Source organism: Anopheles merus, chromosome X (genome assembly GCF_017562075.2).
Source record: "Anopheles merus strain MAF chromosome X, AmerM5.1, whole genome shotgun sequence".
NCBI classification, from domain to species: Eukaryota; Metazoa; Arthropoda; class Insecta; order Diptera; family Culicidae; genus Anopheles; species Anopheles merus.
In genome coordinates, this window is record NC_054081.1 from 20,550,236 (window position 1) to 20,571,121 (window position 20,886).

General features: G+C 43.2%; 1 protein-coding gene across 3 annotated transcripts in view; it reads left to right on the forward strand.

Annotated features, from left to right (window-relative positions):
* The window catches only part of LOC121597446, a 43,449-nt gene extending 22,855 nt beyond the window's left edge, over positions 1–20,594 (forward strand). For 2 of the 3 annotated variants that reach the window (XM_041923630.1, XM_041924501.1), the window contains 2 exons: positions 17,870–18,142; positions 18,209–20,594. In XM_041923630.1, the coding sequence (XP_041779564.1) occupies positions 17,885–18,142; positions 18,209–19,876 (1,926 nt within the window). In that variant the 5' untranslated portion in view covers positions 17,870–17,884 and the 3' untranslated portion in view covers positions 19,877–20,594. The remainder of the gene's footprint in view (positions 1–17,869; positions 18,143–18,208) is intronic. The other variant, XM_041925325.1, reaches the window with a different exon arrangement.
* Positions 20,595–20,886: the final 292 nt, after the last annotated feature.

Sequence of the window (20,886 nt, forward strand, 5' to 3'; positions counted from 1 at the left end):
AGACAAAATGGAAGATATAAAAATGTATACAATTTATTAATTCATTACCTGTGTTGAAAAATGTTGTTTTTAGTGCGATATTTTCAGTTTGTAATGAAAGAAGGTTAGCCGGTCTCATGGTACAGTCGTCAACTCGTACAACTTAACAACATGCCCGTCATGGGTTCAAGCCCCAAAAAGACCGTGTAGCCATACGTAGGACTGACTATCCTGCTATGGGGGGAAATCAATAAGTCACTGAAAGCCAACCCCACAAGTGTGTTGGCATGCCTTGACCGGCATCGGTTGTTGAGCCAAAGAAGAAGAAGAAGAAGAATGAAAGAAGGTACTAGAACAAGAAAGGAATAGTTTTGTTTTACAGTAGAACGTCGATTATCCGGGGGCGGATTAACCGTCGAGCGGTTTAACCGTGCGCATAAATGTGACAGCTGTTCAAACATGCGGCGAAAATTTGCAGCGATAGTCAAATAGGCAACCAATATTTTGTGCAGCTCTCTAGTGGTATGTTCGAAATTAATTTTTGTTCATGAACATATGCTAAACCTATAGTAATTGTTTAACATAATATTCTCCTAACGATTAATCGATTAATTCAATGTGAATCAATCATAAAACTAGTGAATTTTATAATTTTTATACGAATTTTACATTTCCTGTCCCATTATCCGTCCAAATCGATTAACCGGCAACCGTCCAATCCCGAGCAGCCCGGATAATCGACGTTCTATTATATTTCTTATTATCCCGCTGTGCAAAGCGACGGAAGAAACATGACGTTCGGAGAATTTTCTCATGCCTTCTTTTTCTTTCCAACGGCAAATTTGTCAAGGAGCTCGTCGAGCTACCAGTCCCAGGCTCCACCTCATACCACTCGCCTGAACGTGCTGTGACAGGAATCCATGTGGTGGTGCGTCAGACGGCCAATGGCTGTCAGTCGTCGTCCGTGCTCATTCCCTCCATAGCTCCATAGCATATCTTTTTCTCGCGTGATGTCAATGCTCGTGAGCTGTTGTGGCGCTTAAAAAGTCGTTAACAAACATTGCGCTTTTTTGGTTTGATTTTTGAAAATTCTACTTCATCACCACAATGAGTTCAAACGCTGCCAAGTAAACATGACTAAGGAATCGTTAGCTCACGCTGGAGAGTGCTGTGCAACGCGCAGAGCCCTAGTTCGCATTATCACGTTCAACCCGGCGCTTGTTTTCATCAACTCCGTTCCGCCGGCATCAAGAACGCAAGCTGATTGTGAAACCGGTATACTGGAAAGCTCACTGGCAGTCTCTGGGGCCTCCCATCGAACTGAATGTGTTAAGCATTAATCATAACTTTGTTACACTAAGCTTTTGCTTTCGTATGGTGTAGATTACGCAGATATGCTGAGCCGACTGCGCATGGGTGTGAGTATGCGTGTGTGTCCCCCGGGAGGAGGGAGTACTTGCACACAGCTGTTGGGAGATCGAACAGTATACTTAATTTGCCGGCAGGGAAGGGGTGGCCATGGGACCCCTTCGATCATCGGTTACAGGCCCTAAAATTGTTGCCGGCATGGGGGTGGAGGGGAGGTGCAAATGGTTCTCCAGCCACGGGGCCCCAACCACCATCTTTCCGGGGGCCCTTGTCGCTAATACTCTGTCCACTTGTACGGTATACTACACACAAGAGATCTTCGGCGACCACGTAGTCCGCCTTCCTTTTTTTATTGTGGAGGTGCATCCTTCCCCCTCCTTGGCCTGCAGCGTATGCAACGGGCAGGAAACAGTGTGGCAGTATGCAAATTGCCCGCTGGCAAGGAGCAGTCCCGCGGCACCGCCAGCATTCCGAACATCTGCACGCCCGTCGTGGGTTCTAACCGCGTATGAACCGTGTGCCGTAGCAAGAGATGGCTACCCGGCTACGTGGTACTCAAGTGCTGAAAAGGCCTGCACGATCGCGTAAGCCGTAATGACAATAATAACAATAATAAAAATAATAATTATAATAATAATAATAATAATAGAAATAATAATAATAATAATAATAATAATAATAATAATAATGATAATAATAATAATAATAATAATAATAATAATAATAATAATAATAATAATAATAATAATAATAATAATAATAATAATAGGTAGTAGTAGTAGTAGAAGAAGAAGAAGAAGAAGAAGAAGAAGAAGAAAAAGAAGAAGAAGAAGAAGAAGAAGAAGAAGAAGAAGAAGAAGAAGAAGAAGAAGAAGAAGAAGAAGAAGAAGAACTTAGCATAACCGTCCCCACCCGGGGAAGAGTTTGTCTTGACTTTGTTGCTGCCAGGCTACCACTGTGGCGCGACAAATCAACGAAATGCAATCGACCAAAACATTAACCTACCGAGCCAAACCCATTCCAAGGCATTGCTGGTCAATCGGCGTCATGATAACTACTCCAAGCCAACAAGCCGCCAGATTCTGGACGGACAGGCACAGCACCATACGTGCACCGTAATAAACAAATCCAGAATCCTCTGTTGTATGAATTCAATTCATGTTTTGTTTCCACTTGCGTCCGCTAGCTGAATTGGAAATAAATGTGCTACATATCATATGCACGTTTGCTTCGATCGTGTGTCTCTTTAACACCCCCTACAGTAGAACCGATCGCAAAGATGTGGTGCCAATCCAATGGTAGTGTTGTCTGCAGCACAAAAAAAAAGCATGGACTTTGTAGCCGCATTGGATGAAAATGTACGCATCAGAATCAAACAGTTCTGAGTTTTCCGCACGCACGCACTCATACGCACGCACACACACATGCAAGTACGCGCGCACGCATCCACGATAACACGCACGCGAGCGCGCACCCGCCACCAATCCCACCCCACCACCCGCATGATCGATTACGGTTACCCTATTGGAAGACAGGCTGATTCAGCTTTTTTGTATCGCATCCTCTTTCAAAGCGCCGGGCGGGGTGGGGGATCGCGATATGATAGAGTGAACGGCCACTTTCCCCGCGCAGTGTGTGTTCGTGTGTGTGTCGAGACCCGAAAACTCGAGACAGATTTCGGCACATTTAAAAAAACATGTTATTGCCACTATACACTGTGCTACATGATGCTTAAAAAGTCGCCGAACCATCAAACAAGTTCTAATATAAAAAAATATTAGATTGGTGTTAGACGTTCTCCTACGCTTGTTTTAAATAGGCTTCGTCACCCTCGATTGGCACGGTCATCGAATGGTCTCATCAGCAGCGGCACGAAATAAAATATACCATCAATACACCAATAACTCTTTGAATCCCAATCCAGCTTCTCCCGCATCGTCTCAAGGTCACACACAAATTAATAAATGCTAACACCCACCAATAACAATACACAACCGAAATGCACATGTATGAATCAACGCATACACCACAACACCCAATCAGCGGGCGGCGGAAGGCGCGGGCAGAAGCTCAAGTAAGGCATGGCAGGGTGAGGGAGGGAGAAGAAGCGGACGAGAAAATGGGCGCTAATAATTTGAAATTTTTTGAACGTTTTTTTTTGCTCCGCTGCCAAAGATCCATCCCCGTCCATTTCGCTAACAGAGGGCGCTAAACCTGCGCAGGGCTGCGCAAGAATAGCTGAAGTTACGCGCGGGAAACGGGCCAATATTTACGTTAGCCAGTGCAAATTTTGCCCCATTTCCTGCGCAGGAAACTACTCGAATTTGCGCAGCGGGTAAACTTCAATAAAAGTTTCTTTCCAATGATATATTATTCGTCCAACTTCAAAAAATATTTACAACTGAACTCATTATTGGTAAACATGATAAAAGTAAGGGGAAAACGCAGTTTGAAAGATTTTTAACTTTGATCAGCCATAACTTCTGAAATAGAAATAATATAGGGGCCCTTTCCGTTGTAAGTTCGTTGGCTGAAATTTCAGCCTATCCGCTGTTTGCATTGTATAGCAGTTTTCGGGCAGCTGTCTAAGTGTGTATAATATACAGGTGGGCTTATCCCAAGGTGTATGAATTTAGAAGGCTGATTTCTATCGCTTCTGCTTATGAATAAAGATTTTAAGAGTGTTTTGAGTATTTGTTAAGTCTCAAGAAAGCTTATTTGAACAACAGTTTTACCCATTCTGTTAAAAAGTGATATTCAAATTTGGTTTTAAAAAACATGCTATGAGACCACCTGGACTACATACACTTAGATTCCAGATTCCACCACGTGATCTCTTTAATGCACCTTGGGGTAAATGTAAACAATACCTTGTTTTCGAGCAGGTACTCGAATCTAATTCTAGCCCGCTGCGCAAAGCGACGGAAGAAATCATGCCGTTCGGAGAATTTTATCATGCCATCTTTTTCCCTCCAACGGCAAATTTGTCAAGCAGCTCGTCGAGCTACCCGTCCCTGGCTCAGCCTCATACCCCTCGCCTGAAACGCGCTATGACAGGTATCGATGTGTTGGTGCGTCAGACGGCCAATCGCTGTCAGCCGTCGTCCGTGCTTTTTCCCTCCATAGCGCTATCTCTTTCTCGCGCATGGTTAATGGTCATGAGTTGCTGTGGCGCTTAAAAAAGCCGTTAACAAACATTGCGACGATGAAGTTTAATTTTCACAAATCAAACCAAAAAAGCCCAATGAGTTCAAACGCTGCCAAGTAAAAATGACTATGGAATCGCTAGCTCACGCTGGAGGGTTTGCTGTGCAATGCGCAGAACTCTAATTCGCATTGACACGTTCAGCCCGGCGCTGATTTTCATCAACTTTCCTTTCCACCGGCATCTAGAACGCAAGCTGATTGTGAAACCGGTATACTGGAAAGTTCATTGGTAGTCTCTGGGACATGTCATCGTGCTGAACGTGTTAAGCATTAAGCATAACTTTGTTACCATAAGCTTTTGCTTTCGTATGGTGTAGATTACACAGATTTCATTTCATTTCATTTCATTTATTTAATACAATATCTGCCATCAAGGCTAAATATAATGGACTTAAAACTAATTAAATACTAACAAAAAAACAAAATGATTCATGAAAAACTAAGCCTAACTAACCTAGTCTTGACCTAGCAAAAAAGAAAAGAAAAAAACAAGGGTAGAGCGTAGAGACTATCATAAACTTAACAAAAAAAAAGAGTAATAGAAAACTAAGGAGAATAATTAAAGGGAATTAGAAGAAAAAATACGGTTACGGAAAGAGTTAAGAGAGGAGTCGAAATCAAAGAGATAGTAAAAGTGGTTAAACAATCTGAAACAGGACAGAAGAGGGTCATTGAAAGTATAAAGAGTATGACGTGTTTCAATTGACAGAGGATCACGTGGACGAAGAGAACGAGAGGGAACATACAGCGAGATGGACGAGAGTAAATCAGGAGCATCAGTAGCAGAAAGTAATAAGCCACCAATAAAACAAGCCTGAAACACTTGGCGGCGGAAGCTTAAAGAGTGAAGATTGAATAACTGCAATCGCGTTTCATAGGGAGGTAGTGAGGCAGCACCGAACAAACGACGAAAAGCAATCCTGGTAAAGAGGCGCTGAATGCTTTCAATTCTCGAACAGCCATCAATAGTGGGAGGATTCCAGATGATACTAGCATATTCAAGAATAGGCCTTACCAAAGCACAATAAAGGATTCTTAGGATGCTTTGATCTCTAAAAATAGAGGTAAAACGTAAGATAAACCCAAGGGTTCGGTTTGCTTTTAGTAGCACCTCATCAAGCTGCAGTTTAAAGTTAAGACGACAGTCAAGTATAATACCAAGGTCACGGATGGACATAACACGAGAGAGGGAAGCGCTAGAGAGAGTATAGTTAAATAAAACAGGAGAAAGAGAGTGAGAGAAAGAAATAACAGAACATTTTTCGGGACACAGGCGAAGTAAATTGGATGAACACCAATGAACAAATGCATTGAGGTAATGCTGAAGTCTCAGACAATCAGAAGAAGAAGACACAGGTAAAAAGATTTTGATATCATCCGCATAAAGAAGATGACCATCAGGAGGTAAAACATTACAAACATCATTGATGAACAAAGAAAACAGAAGTGGACTAAGCACACAACCCTGAGGGACACCTGACGTACAAAAAAACTCCTCAGATAAGTACGACCCGGTTTTAACCCTGCATGATCGATTACTTAAATATGAGGACAGCCAGCTAATAATGCCATCACCAATAATTTTTGATATGCTGAGCCGTCTGCGCAAGGGTGTAAGTGTGCTTGTGTGTGCAAAACTGTCGCGAAATGTATGCTCTTCCGGGATATTATGATCCATCGGAAAGGAAGGTGTTCATGAAAGGCTGAAAGACGAGTTGAAACCCCTGTAATGGTAACTGATGACCGGGGGAGGGGGTACTGGCACACAGCTGTTGGGAGATTTAACAGTATATCTAAATTGCCAGCGGAGGGAGGGGGGAGGGGGCTTAAGCCATGGGACCTTTATGATCATCGGTCACAGGCCCTACAATTATTGCCGGCATGAGGGTGGAGGAGGGGGCAAATGATTCTCCAGCCACTGGGCCCCAACGACCATCTTTCCGGGGGCCCTTGTCGCTAATACTCTGTCCACTTGTAACCATACGCCATACTACATGCTAGAGATCTTCGGCGACCGCCTAGTCCGTCTACCGTTAGATCCGCCGCTGGTTCATGACGGTGTTTTTTTGTTGAGGAGGTGCATCCTTCCTCCTGCCTGCTGTGTATGCACCGGACAGGAGACAGTGTGGCAGTATGCAAGTTGCCCGCTGGATATGAGCGGTCCCGCAGCACCGCCGTCATTCCTCACATCTGCATGCTCGTCGTGGGTTCTAACCGCGTATGAACCGTCCGCCGTAGCAAGGGCTGACTATCCGGCTACGTGTACGTCAAGTCCTGAAAAGGCCAACATGATCGCGTAGGCCGTAATGACAAGAATAATAATAAGAAAAAGAACTTTGAAGTGCCATCCGTACCGGGAAAGAGTTTGTTTTGACTTTGTTGCTGCCGGGTCTACCGCCGTGGCGCGACAAATGCACGGAATACACTTGAACAAAGGACATGAACCTACCGAGCCTTACCCATTCCACGGCTGTGCCGGTCGAACGGCGTCATGATACCGACTCTAAGTCAACAAGCCGCGAGATTCTGGACGGACAGGTTCAGCACCATACGCGCACCGTAATAAACCAATCCAGAATCCTCTTTTGTATGAGTTCAATTCAAGTTTTGATTGCACTTGCTAGCTGAATTGGAAAGAAATGTGCTACATGTCACACGCACGTTTGCTTCGATCGTATTTCTTTTTATCACCCCCAACAGCAGAATCGATCGCAAAGATCGTGGTGCCAATCCGATAGTTGTGTTGTCTCTCAGGTAGCGAAATCGAAAATGCATGGACTTTGTAGCCGCAGCGGATGGAAATGTACGCATCAGAATCAAATAGTTTTGGGGTTTTCACACGCACGCACACACACACAAACACACACATACACACACACACACACACACACACACACACACACACACCACACACACACACACACACACACACACACACACACACAAGGTCGTTGAAGCATCTAACATGTTCAAATTAAAAAAATTATATTTGTGTTAGACGATCTCCTACACTTGTTTTAAATAGGCTTCTTCACCCTCAATTGGCAGGGGCATCGAATGGTCTCATCAGCAGCGGCGCGAAATAAAATAAACCATCAATACACCGATAACACTTTGAATCCCAATCCAGCTTCTCCTACAGCGTCTCAAGGTCACACAAATAAATAAATGCTAACACCCACCAATAACAATACACAACCGCAAGGCACATATGAGTATCAACGCATACACCGCAACAGCCAATCAGCTGGCGGCGGAAAGTACGGGCAGAAGCGCAAGTAAGGCAAGGCAGGGTGAGGGAGGGAGAAGAAGCGGACGAGAAAATGGGCGCCAATAATTTTAAATTTTTTGACCGTTTTTTTTTTGCTCCGCCGCCATAAATAGTTCGTCCATTTCGCCAACAGCTGGCGCTAACCCTGCGCAGGCCTGCGCAGAAATCGCTAAAGTCCCGCGCGGGAGACCAGTCAAAATCTGGGCTGGCCAGCGCAGGCTTTGGTACATTTCCTGGGTAGGAAACTGCTCGAATTTGCGCAGCAGGAGCTTTGAGGCGAGAATAATCTAGACTGAAAATTGCAGGCTAGTTTTTTTGTGTGGTTTTGTATGGAGTGTTTACCTAATTTCAGCCTCCAACTGTCAAACTCCATACAAAAAACTGACTAGAATCGTGAAGGGCCCCATAGTTAGAATAATGCAGATTTAGCTTAACTATCTAATGAGCTCAGCAATAAGCACGATTTTTAATCCAAGATAATTTTTATTTTGACTTCCGACCACCCTTTTCCCTCTATGGCCTCCGCTGTAAGTTATATTCTCTTTGCTTGTCGGGCTGTTCTTCAAGCAATCAACTGCCCTGCGATTTAGAACGAAATGCAGCAATACATGTAAATTAATGGTATCTTAATATAATAAATATAATATAATCTTCAAACGATTTGTATGAAACATTGAATTTACTTTAAAAAACCATTTATCAACAATATTTTGGCGGGAAAACGTGATTTTCAGCTTTCGCGTAAATTCGAGATACAGGAATGTCTCCGGAACGCGTTATTCGCGTAACTCGGGGAGAGACTGTAATTCCCTCTGTTTTAGTTAGTGAATTTCTCAACTGGTAGAGAGAGGAACATCTGTACAGTTTGAACGCTTGCGCTAGACTCCTTCTTTATTCCTTCTTTCCTTCATTCGTCCATCAATACAATTCCCAAGCAACAAATTCAAGTGACAGAAGGTCAGACGTTTATACCGTACAAAGTCATTACTCAACATAGCCGCCCCCCGTTGAAAGGTAGCTTTCAACCCTTATTACGAAACCTCTCTTTCTTCCTTCTGTCCGGGCAGTATGCAGATCTTGATGATGGCTCCTCTGTAAATTCCATCCTTCGTTTTCACGTCAACCACTCGAACCAAGCCGTCATCACCAGGATAAATCTTCAGCACTCGGCCGAAGCGCCATTTGAGAGGGGGAAGGTTGTCCTCCTTCAGCAGGACCATAGTGCCCTCCCGAACGTTGTCTCGCCTTGAAGTCCACCGGGTACGAGGATGCAAACCAGACAAGTAGTCTCGATTCCATCGCTTCCAAATCCGCCGAACATACTCCTGCAATTGTTGATAGCGATCCAGGCGGTTGCCTGGAATCTCAGCATAAGATGGCTCAGGGACCGATGTAAGCGCCCGTTGAATCAAAAAATGACCCGGTGTTAGAATTTCCAGGTCCTCTGGATCGTTGGACAGTGCAGTTAACGGTCACGAGTTCAAACAAGCCTCCACTTGAACTAAGATAGTTTCCAGGTCGTCTCGCCGCAAGATACTGGATCCTATCGTCGCCTTGAGATGCCGTTTCAGCGACTTCACTGCGGCCTCCCAGATCCCACCGAAATGAGGTGACCGCGGAGGGATGAAGTTGAAGGTGATCCCTTCCGTTCCGCAGTAAGTTGTAACAGCATCCTGATTTTGTTGTTTCTGGAACAGCTCATACATCTCCTTGAGCGCTCGATCAGCTCCCTGGAAAATTTTGGCGTTGTCGCACTGGATTACGGATGGTTTACCGCGACGAGCTATGAAACGCTTCAATGTAGAAATGAAGGCTGGAGTAGACAAATCGGCAATAAGCTCCACATGTACTGCCTTGATCACAAGACAGACGAAAACAGCAACATAGCATTTGATTGGAGCAGCCTTCTTGTTGGTTTGTCTATAGAATAATGGACCACACAGATCCACACCAGTGTTGTAGAATGGGAGAACGGGGTTTACGCGTTCGCTGGGCAAATCTCCAATGATTTGCTCTGCCGTTGTTGGTTTCGATCGGAAACAACTTACACACTCATATACGACCTTTCGTGCCAGGTTGCGTACGCGAAGGGGCCAGAATCTCTCGCGCAGGCTAGATATGAGCTCTTGTTGTCCCGCATGCATATATTGTCGATGATAAGAACGCGCAATCAGTAGGGTCAATGGATGAGAAAACGCTAAAATTATCGGATGTTTGCGTTCATATGAAACAGGCGCGTTTCGCAAACGACCACCCACACGTAGGATACCCTCCTTCAGAATAGGTGTTAACGTTTTCAGTTTTAAGTTCGGCTTGACCGCTCCAGTTTGACGAACATCACGAAGCTCCTCCAAAGGTTTCTTGTTGGGCCAGACGAACGAGCGTTAGAGAAGCTGACACTAATTCATCTATTTTTAGAAACCCCTTTCGTAGATTTCCGCGGTGTGTCGGTTGACAATTGTACATGAATCGCTGCAGATATGCCGTAAGTCGCACCAATTTTTCATAAGATGAAGAAAGCTCGAATAGAAAATTTGGCGGTACCTTTTGAGATGTGGCTACAATCGATCGCTCTTCCAAGTCTTCCGAGGTAATTTCAGTATTGGGTTTTTTCGTAGGCCAAGCTTGACTTGGAAGATGCAACCATGAGAGCCCTTGCCACCAAAGTTGGGAATCCATGAGCTGCAAAGACATCATTCCCCTGAAAATAATGTCAGCTGGATTGTGCTCGCTGGCCACATAACTCCAAGGCATCTTGTAGGTTTGGTGCTGGATTTCCGCTACTCGGTTCGCAACGAACTGTTTCCAACGGGAAGGACTGCTTGAAAGCCAATGAAGAACTATCGTCGAATCAACCCAGAAGTTGATTTTAAGTTCCAATTTCACCCCTTGCTTCACCTTCTGCCATAAGTGTGATAGTAACAACGCTCCTGACAACTCGAGCCGTGGAAGGGACACGTTTTTCTTCCGTTTGGTATTAGGTATCGGTGCCACCTTTGACTTAGCACATAACAGCCGTACGGAGACTTGGCCATCTGACGATTCTGCTCGTATGTAGATACAGGCGCCATAAGCCCGTAGTGAAGCATCACTAAATCCGTGAGCTTCAATTCGCACTGTTCCACCAATTGCTCGTCGTGGAATTGTCAAGCTAGTCAGATCAGCGAGTTGTTCTCTGAAGCGCAACCAGAATTGTTGCCGTTCAGACTCCAAAGGTTCATCCCAGGTCTTTTCCTTCTTCCAGAGCTCCTGCATGAAACACTTTGCTACTACAATGACTGGTCCTAACAGTCCAAGAGGATCGAACAACTTCGCTGCGTCTGATAACGCAATGCGTTTGGTGATGATTTCTGATTCCTTCCAACCAGGCACACTAAACCCTAGCTGGTCCAATGATGGCATCCATCTTAAACCCAAAGACTTGATGGATGTGCTGCGATCGATGTTCAAAACATCTCCCTCGATTTGTAGTTCAGCTGGTATTTGCTCCAGTAACTCAGACGAGTTTGAAGCCCATTTGCGCAGGTGAAATCCTGCCGATTGTAGAAGCTGATTTATTTCGCTGCAAATAATCCGGCCATCTTCAACAGATTCCACACCGGTGATCATGTCATCCATGTAAAAATCTTGCGCTAGGACCTTGGATGCCCTGGGATATCTTGTTTCTCCTTCCTTAGCCAACGCTTGCAGACAACGGGTGGCTAAGTAAGGTGCGCAGGCTGTTCCGTACGCAACGGTTTTCAGCTGATAGATGTGAATTCTATCATCAGCAGATTCTTTCCACAGGATGCGTTGAAGTGGACGATCGGATTCCTTCACCCAAATTTGGCGATACATTTTTCAATGTCTGCCAAAATCGCAAATCTGGGTACTCTAAATCGGAGTAACAACGACAAAAGATCATCTTGCACTGAAGGTCCCACCATCAGTGCATCGTTGAGGGATACCCCTGTATCAGTAGAACTGGATGCGTCAAACACGACTCTTAGCTTAGTCGTGAGGCTGTCGGGTCGTACTACACAATGATGCGGCATGTAATACGTTTTGCCGATGTCGTGGCGTTCAGATGGAATTTCTTCCATGTGTCCTAGATCTAGATACTCCTGTAGGAATTTTGTATATTCCTGTTTCAACTTAGAGTCGATACTTAATCGCCTACAGAGCGATTGTAGCCGCCGTGATGCAGCTTCATAAGAGTCACCTAGTTGATTAAGTCTTTCAGTACGCATTGGTAAGGCTACCACGAAACGGCCTTCGTGGTCTCGTGAAGTTGTTTGTACAAATGCTGCCTCACACTCAGCTTCCTCGACGGATAACATCGCAGGGGAGTAGCAGCCTTCCAGTTGCCAAAACCGGCTTAGTTGGTCATTCAGCGTCATGACGTTGAGCACTAAGGAAGAGTGTGTTAGACCTTGGCTTACCTGACCTGAGACAATCCAACCCAGCTCCGTGTGTTGCAGTAGTAGTTTTGGGCTATTCAACCGAAGAATGTTACCCAAAAGTAGATCGTTGTAACCTTCTCGCCCAATAAGTAGATCAATTGGCCCTGGCTCATAGAAATGAGGATCCGCCAACGTCACTCCCTTCGGTAGGTTCAATCCTTCCGGATTGACTGCATGTGCTGGCTGGTCCCACGTCACTTCTCGCAGCACATGGAACTTCCAGCTTGCCTTGAAGGTAGAGCAGTGAGAGTGGATAGCAAGGCTCACAGAATGATGAGACGAATGCTGTGCCTTCCCTATTCCACCAAGAAAATGATGCTCGTTCCTCTTCTGAACTCTCAATCGCTGTACCAATCGTTCCGTAACAATGTTGATCTGTGAACCTCCATCCAGCAAAGCTCGAGCCCAGATACGTGTTCCGTCAACATTCACTACTTGCACCATTGCCGTTGGTAACAGGATTAATTTTTCTAAATTGTTGCGCGCACAATGTTGAACAATAGAAGCCGGTGTAGCTGCTTCTGCATTTGATGTAGACGGCAGTGGTGACGCTGATGCCAATGACGACTGATCTATTGGAGAATTCGGTTTGTGAAGCATCGTATGATGATTTCGCTGACATACACGGCAAGATCCGGACGAACAATCCTTTCGCTGATGACCCGCCGACAAACAGTTAAAACACAATTGTCCGTTCCTTACCAGCTCATGTCGCCTTTCCACAGATGCATTTCGAAACACTTCGCACAGGTGCGCAGCATGTGAAGCCCTTTTGCTGAATGAACAAACCTTTGTGGCCGGCTTAACCACGCTGTACACTTCGTTGCGGGTTTTCATTCTGCCTCCAGCTTTTGTTGCTTCACTTGTTCGATTCCTGTCTGGAGCCATGGCTTGCAAAACAGTTGCTTGGCTGCGAAGGATTTTCATGATCTCGTCATACGTGGGAACATCTGTTGAACTATGATGTATTTCCCATTGTTTAAGTGTGGCCAGGTCTAATTTAGAGCAGACCATGTGAGCTAAGAGCACGCTCCATCCTTCAGTGGCCACTCCCATTCTAGTCGTCATTTTAACACCACGCTCAAAACTGTCAATCAAAGAAATCAGTGATTCGTATGATTCCTTTTTCATGTATGGTATAGCAAATAATCCATCAAGATATCGTTTCACCACTAGCTTTTTGTTTTCGAATCGCGATTTCAATACTTCCCATGCAACAGAATAATTTGCGTCGGTGATTTCGATGTCTCCTACTACGTTAAGAGCATCCTTTTGAAGAGAGCCTTTTAAGTATCGTAGCTTGTCTACGTCGGCTAAATTCTTATTGCGATCAATAAGACTGAGAAAGGCATCTCGAAACGGTAACCAATCTTCCATCTTTCCATCAAAAGTTGGCAAGCGCATTTCGGGAAGTTTTGTGTGTGGCATGGTATCGCGTGTTGGTGTGGAAACTACACTTGATGACAAGTTTCTTTCAATTGCCAATGAAAGCTCAAAATGGCGGTTCTCGAAAGAGGCGTACTCTTCTTCTTCTTGTTCGAACTGTGCATTGGAAGAAGAAACCAAATTGTTGGTGTGCCATGTTTCATATTCCGTGGATAGCATCGGCAAGCGTGACGCACATCCTTTCAGAAAAGCGGCATCCGCTCTTGTTGCATGCTGTAGTGCTTGATCAATGCGGTCCAGCCTTTGGTCGAAATGCTGACGCATTCGCTTTCTTTTCTCCGCCAGCATTGCTGCTGTTGGAAAAGTAGGACTTGAATTTACTGATTCAAAACCTGCAAACTCACTCTCCGAAGCTTCTCTTGCCACGGCTGCCCTCAGTATTGGATTGGCTTGGACATGATCGCTGTCTGATGCAGCTTGCACATGTGATACACGATGCGATGCGTCTTGTTCCTCAAACGCCGCCGAAGTCGTTGGAACTGGTGAACCAGGCATTTTCACTTGTAACAAAAAACACTTTTCACAACACTGAATGTTCGTAAATAGTTCAATTTGTCCCGTACACTACCCGTAGAATTAGTTCAAACCACGCGGTTTTATTGTTCGCACACGCACACACTCGGATTAACACACGCGGAACTTTGCTTTACCCGAAAAGAGAGAATTGCTCACTCGCGCACACGCTCACTCCGTTTGAATAACGCGCGCGAACCTTTAGCTTAACCCGAGAAGAGAGAATTGTTCACTCGCGCACACGCTCACTCCGTTTGAATAACGCGCGCGAACCGTATTGTTCACAATACGTTTGTTAGCACCGACCACGTTTTCCACGAATTAAAACGTTCGATATGCCTTCAGCAGAGAACTTGTCTGCTGGCACTGAAAACATTTCTTGCGTATTCGAACGACTGATGATCGACCACAAGCAAAAAGATACCGTACCGACCGCGTTTCCACAGATTGAAAACGTTCGATGTACGTGTATAGGGAACTTGCTCACCTACACTTGAAACACACAAATTTGAATTCAATGTTCACTAACACTTGAACAATGTATTGTTCAACAAACATCCAAAAGACTGAGGCATGACCGTCAGAAACAATAACTGGCACCGACCACGTTTCCACGTATTGAAAACGTTCGATATGCTTTGTACAGGAACTTGCAAACCTGCACTGGTAATTTCTTGTGAATTCGAACGGCAGCGGTTCGACGACACACAAGAACGTATCGCACCGACCACGTTTCCACAGATTGAAAACGCTCGATGTGCGTGTGTAGGTAACTTGCGCACCTACACTGGAACACACGATACCACCAACGATGTTCCACGAATTGGAAGTCAGGTACGCGGTTTGTGGGGACACTTGCACTCCTGCACTGAAGCTACACAACACTTCTCACCGAAAACGTTCCACGCTTTGAACGCTCGGTGCACCAAATGTTGCGTATCTGGACTTCACAATTAAGCCACTTGTGAAGTGCACGATCTAACGCATGCGTATGCTTAAGTATGAGCCTGTCCGAACGCGCACAGCTATTTTACACGCACACTGAATGTCCTCGTGTCCAACTCACACTGTGACACTCGCGCGAACAATACACTGCCGCTATGCACACTTCCTCAATCTCTCTACGAGTATCGAAAACAGCAAACGCACAATACACTGCCACTAATGCACCCGTGTACAACGAATTGTCGTTATCTCGATAGCCAATTCTATCCGGTTCTACGAAGGACCATAATGTTTTAGTTAGTGAATTTCTCAACTGGTAGAGAGAGGAACATCTGTACAGTTTGAACGCTTGCGCTAGACTCCTTCTTTATTCCTTCTTTCCTTCATTCGTCCCATCAATACAATTCCCAAGCAACAAATTCAAGTGACTGAAGGTCAGACGTTTATACCGTACAAATTCATTACTCAACACCCTCGATGAATGATTTAATGTTAGAATTCCAATCCTGTCGTGTCGTATATTCCCTATGTACAGTCTTTCATATTTGCGACTGGTTCTGCTGTTGGGGGTGTTAAAAAGACACACGATTGAAGCAAACGTGCATGTGATATTTAGAACATTTCTTTCCAATTCAGCTAGCGGCCGCAGTGGAAATTACACTTGGAATAAATTATAATAATAATAATAATAATAGGTTTAATGATAATAATAACCATTATTAACCTTGGTACTGGTTTAACGGTGATACGCGTGGCTGTAGTGGCAGCTTTGTGACGGTGACATTCGATCGAGAGACGATCTGATAATTCTCTTTTTCCGTTATCTGCCGAGCAGTATAGACGTCTAGGACGAGATAGGTTTTTTTTCTTATCTTTTAATAGATAGAAGTTAGGATTTAGGTTATGTTAGGATAAGTTAGGTTATATTTTGTAAATAAAAGCGTAATTATATATAAGTATAAAGGTAGTTTTTTATTTAGCCGCATGAATTTGCTGTCAATCTATGTTAAAAAAAAGTAGAATAGTTAACGATTGGTCGCTAAAACATGTAAAGAATTTACTCCTGCAACTTAATAACACGTCCGTCACGGGCTTAAGCCTAACATGGACCATTCTATCGTAGCAAGGACCGCGTGGTTCTAAAAAGTGCTGAAAGCCTCTATAGACCTACATGATCGATTCTATTGGGTGCAGCGCATGCGCTACACAGAAAACTTTTTTTACTGAACTTCAGTAAAATCTTACTGAAATTTTTTTAACTGACGTTTCAGTAATCCTTTCAGTAAAAAGAATGTTTACTGAATCATTCAGTAATGTCCGGTGCTTACCAAAATGACAGCTCGTTTACTGAAATCCCAGTAAAGCCATTCTTATATTACTGATTTTTCAGTAGTTGGTAGCGATTAAAAATGACGAAATACTTCTTTTAAATTGAGTTTTTATTGATGCGCAGATATTGCCAGTCGCTCAGTTCATATTAATACGTGTTTCGTGTTGTTTTATACAGTTTTTATACTGTATTTTACCGCCGCAAGTGTAGATGGTTCAGTAAGCGCTCACAGACACCATGCAATTTCAGCAAACACAGTGGATTGTAGCAAACATTTTACACACCAACACGGCTGCCAATTGTTTTAAATTAATCCCGTAAGCCGAAATATCACCTGAAATTTCACCAGGGTGCCTGTAAGCGCCTACAAGATCAACTTTTTGCACATCACGCGCAAGTAGATACCGCATTGTTTTGTTTTGATGTTCTGACTGACAGGTCGTTTTGACAGAATGAATTGCTGCATTTTCAGTAATTTGTTTTACTGATATCCAGTGAAACGACTAATTTGACACTGATTTTACTGATTTTCAGTAAAATGTGTATTGCTGATATGCATTCAGTAAATTGTTTTGCTGAAAGTCAGTAAAAACATGACATTCATACTGAAAACCAGTAAAATATTCTGTTACTGAACCGTTTCAGTAAAAAACTTTACTGAAGCCGGATGAGAAAATTTGCTGTGTAGGTCGTAGTTCGGCCCGTAGCATCCAATTCCAGAAGGGGTAGCGAAATGAATCGCATGACCCACCACCGCATGACCATCTCACTGCAGTGATCATGTTTTGCGATGACCTCGAATCTGTCGCATCGAAATTCTCTCGACTAAATAGTGTGCGTTTTGAGTTTTAAAAATTAATGATACATACATACGCTAATTATAATTCGACACCCATTTTGAATTTAAATTTATTTTAACAAACAAAATTTGTAACAAAGACTTAAAGGCGTTTTACAAAACCTCTTGGCCTGGCGAAAGAATAGAACAATGCCGATTCCCACGCGCAGGCTTTCCACTGAAAAGGACGAGGAAGAAATAAATGAGCACACACAACCTTTCAGTTTGATGGCCTTACTGGATGCGTGACATATTCCTAGACTTATGCTGTTTATCGCGCCAATGCACGTCGCCAGGGCACTTGAAAAGGGTCACAAGCGTTTTGAGCCGTTTGCTCATTTTAAATTCGAAAATACTATCCGTTAAGTGTAAAACTGTGATCGTCATGGCGATCGCTCGTAAAGAGAAATTGAATTAAATGAAATTCATAAAATAAAGGTGTCGCGTTTGCAACAAAATTTGATGAACATGCAAATAAAATAAGGTATCAATGAGTACTACATATCCTTCCTTTCATTCAAATGTTTTAGGAAATATCTCGAGATATGGCGCTATTGACGGTAACGATTGCAGCTTTGCTCGTTATAACATCAGCTGAAAGTATCGAACGTCGTCGTCCTTTTCATCGCCGTGGTTCTACGACTACGACCAGCTATCCCTTGAAAATTGACAACGAAGGGTCAGAGAGCAACTTCAAACTTCGTGGAAAAGATCCATTTTCAGCAAAGGATTCAACTACAGTAACGAAAAGTATCGGTGACGGTACTTCTGGGAATTTTAAATTAGAAGGCAATAAATTAACGGTAAGCATGATGAAAACATCACTATGTTCCAATATAGTTATATATTTTTTATCTTTTTAATGACAGTCGTTCTCGGAGTACACATTTGGTAGCAGTAAACAAACCTATAGTGGTCCAGATGGTAACTTTTCGGATGGATCTATATCCGATGAAGACAAGAACTTCAGCAGCTACAAAAATCATAAAAAGATATCATTGCTTCCTACGACAAACGCTAGCAGTAAAGATCGAAAACCAAACAGTGGAGCATTTGATTTTCTGAATGGTGATTTCGTAAAACCTAAAGTGACAGCTGGTACAGCACACATGCTAGAAGCAACCTCATTAGCCGCTCAAGTTGGCAAGACAAAAACTTCATCTGCAATTTCTAGCAAGTTTTCAATTTCACATCCCTCGCCTAGTAGTAACAAGGCATCTCTCAAACTGGCCCACTTAGATGATTCTGCCGAATATGAGGTTTATGCCAGTCTTGACCACTCTTCAGGAAAGACCAAATTTGGCACATCTCCTACTTCTTCGGCAACTACAGGTTCATACAGTTTCGAAGGCAACATTAAGAAAGTTCCTCTAAAATATGAAGAGGGTGTTATTGGAGGAGTTCCCGGGAATGGCAGACAAAAATCAAAATTATCAACAAACACTTTTAGTAGTGGTTCACTTGTATCTGAAAGTAATTTCCATTCAAGTCTTGGGAGTTTCGACAGTGACAATTACAGTACGGGAAAGAAGCAGCAGCAAAGTATTTCAAACTCACCTATTAACAAGTACAACTTTGCTGAACCGCCATCATTGGTCAAGTCAACTTTAAATACTCTCAAACACTTTGGCGCAGGATTAATAGGTAATGATAAAGGGGCAGTCCGTGTTCGATACGATCTAGAAAACAAAGATAACTATAACATCGGATCCAATTTTGGAAAGGGTCGCTATGAAACTGACGAAAACTATGAAAATTCGGAAGAACCAGCACATAGTAAAGGAAAGTTTTCCGGGAATGCTGGGTCAGCCAGTGTCGGAGCAGTGGAATTAGGAAGCAAGTTTGCCTCAGATTTCGACGTTAAAAATATTAAACTTGTTAACGACGGTGTCGGATTCAGTAATATTGGCCACACACTTTCTGGCACATTAAAAAACAACATTTCCCCACATTATAAACATTCCCAGTCAATACTTAACATGCAACATCATCAACAAAAGCAATCACATCTTCAGTCGGCGCAGTCACTTGCACAACTACACGCAAATACACTCGGCAATACTGGTAGCCTAGACAATCCTAAGCCACTCGAATTCCGACCAAAGTTTAAATTACAAGATGTCCCTAATTTATATCCCGCCGACCATCTAGGTGCTGGAATAGAAGCTAAGGGCCAAATTGAGAACTTGCTCAACGCTGAGCATACACTGAAGGACGAGTCTCTAGTGACACAGCTACTTGGCGACGGAAGCCCAACCAGTCGACCTCATTACCATCACTTTTTGAAGTCTCAGGAGGATAACAAACTGGAGAAAGAGGCACTACGACAGCAGATTGAATTTCTAAAAGCCCAGGCAGCAAAACGACCCGTCGATCACAGTAATGTTAACCAACCGGCGATTGTATCAAACGCGCAGAAATTCCGACCGCTTCGTCGCATTCCTTCTCACGTTCGACTTGGCATAAAAGCTCCTTATCCTCTTCCACGTATTCCACACTACAATGATCGTCCGTATAGCATCAGTTTCAAAATATAAGTTGCTAACTTAATTTCTGAAACTAACCTTCTGACTCACAACTGGCGTATTGGCAATGGTATCGCCAGAAGTATTTGTTGTAACTCTCCTACTCCTATTCCCCTCTACTCCTGAGATTGCGGACTTTGATTTAAATTTGTTATATTTCTTGTTAAATTATTATGTTCATATTATTTATTATATCGTTGGATACGTGATAAAAAGCAAATAGTACTGAGAATAGTTAATCTTCAAGCTACGCAGCACGCAACATATGCTAATTCGATGTAATGAGAATTATGTTTAATAATACATAAATATCTTCAGACAGGACGATTTATCTATGATCTTTTCAAACAAAAGATAACCATTCACAACGATGGGTTGCACGTTAGCACGATTGAAGCAATGATCACTTCTCGACATGAATTAAAACATATTTTTCTAAACCTGGAACTGAAATGTAATCAACCAATTCTTCCTAAAGTTATATGCCTATTGAAAATGGTCACTTATTACATAATGTACAACAATAAATTTTCGACATAAAAAAATGTTTCATCATTCAACGAAAGGTATTTTATTGAAATTTCAATAACAATATGTAGAAAACGAATACAATTTTGGATAACAAATTAATTTAAAGACTTATCCGTCATTAGATTCTTCACGTTCCGTGTATCGTCTGATGTAGCTGTTTTCTACAGTAATTTGCTCTTGGTAAAAGTCGTTTGGTATATTTCTGATTTGTTGTTCAATTTTGGCTGAATTGTTTCCGAAACATTTACTTTGGACCAATATGTAACAAAGTGAATATGTTGTATATAATTGTGACCTTTTTAACAATTTTCGTCAGCAATGACAGCTGGTCAGTGAGGATCAAGGTGAATTAAAAATATTAGGTGGTGGATTAGGGCCTTTGGGGGGTCGCCATAGTTGAGGGACTTTACGTCATTTTAAAACCGTTAACCAATGGTTTCCGCACACAAAGCATAGCAAATAGAAAAGATTTCTTTGTTGCTATGTGCAAT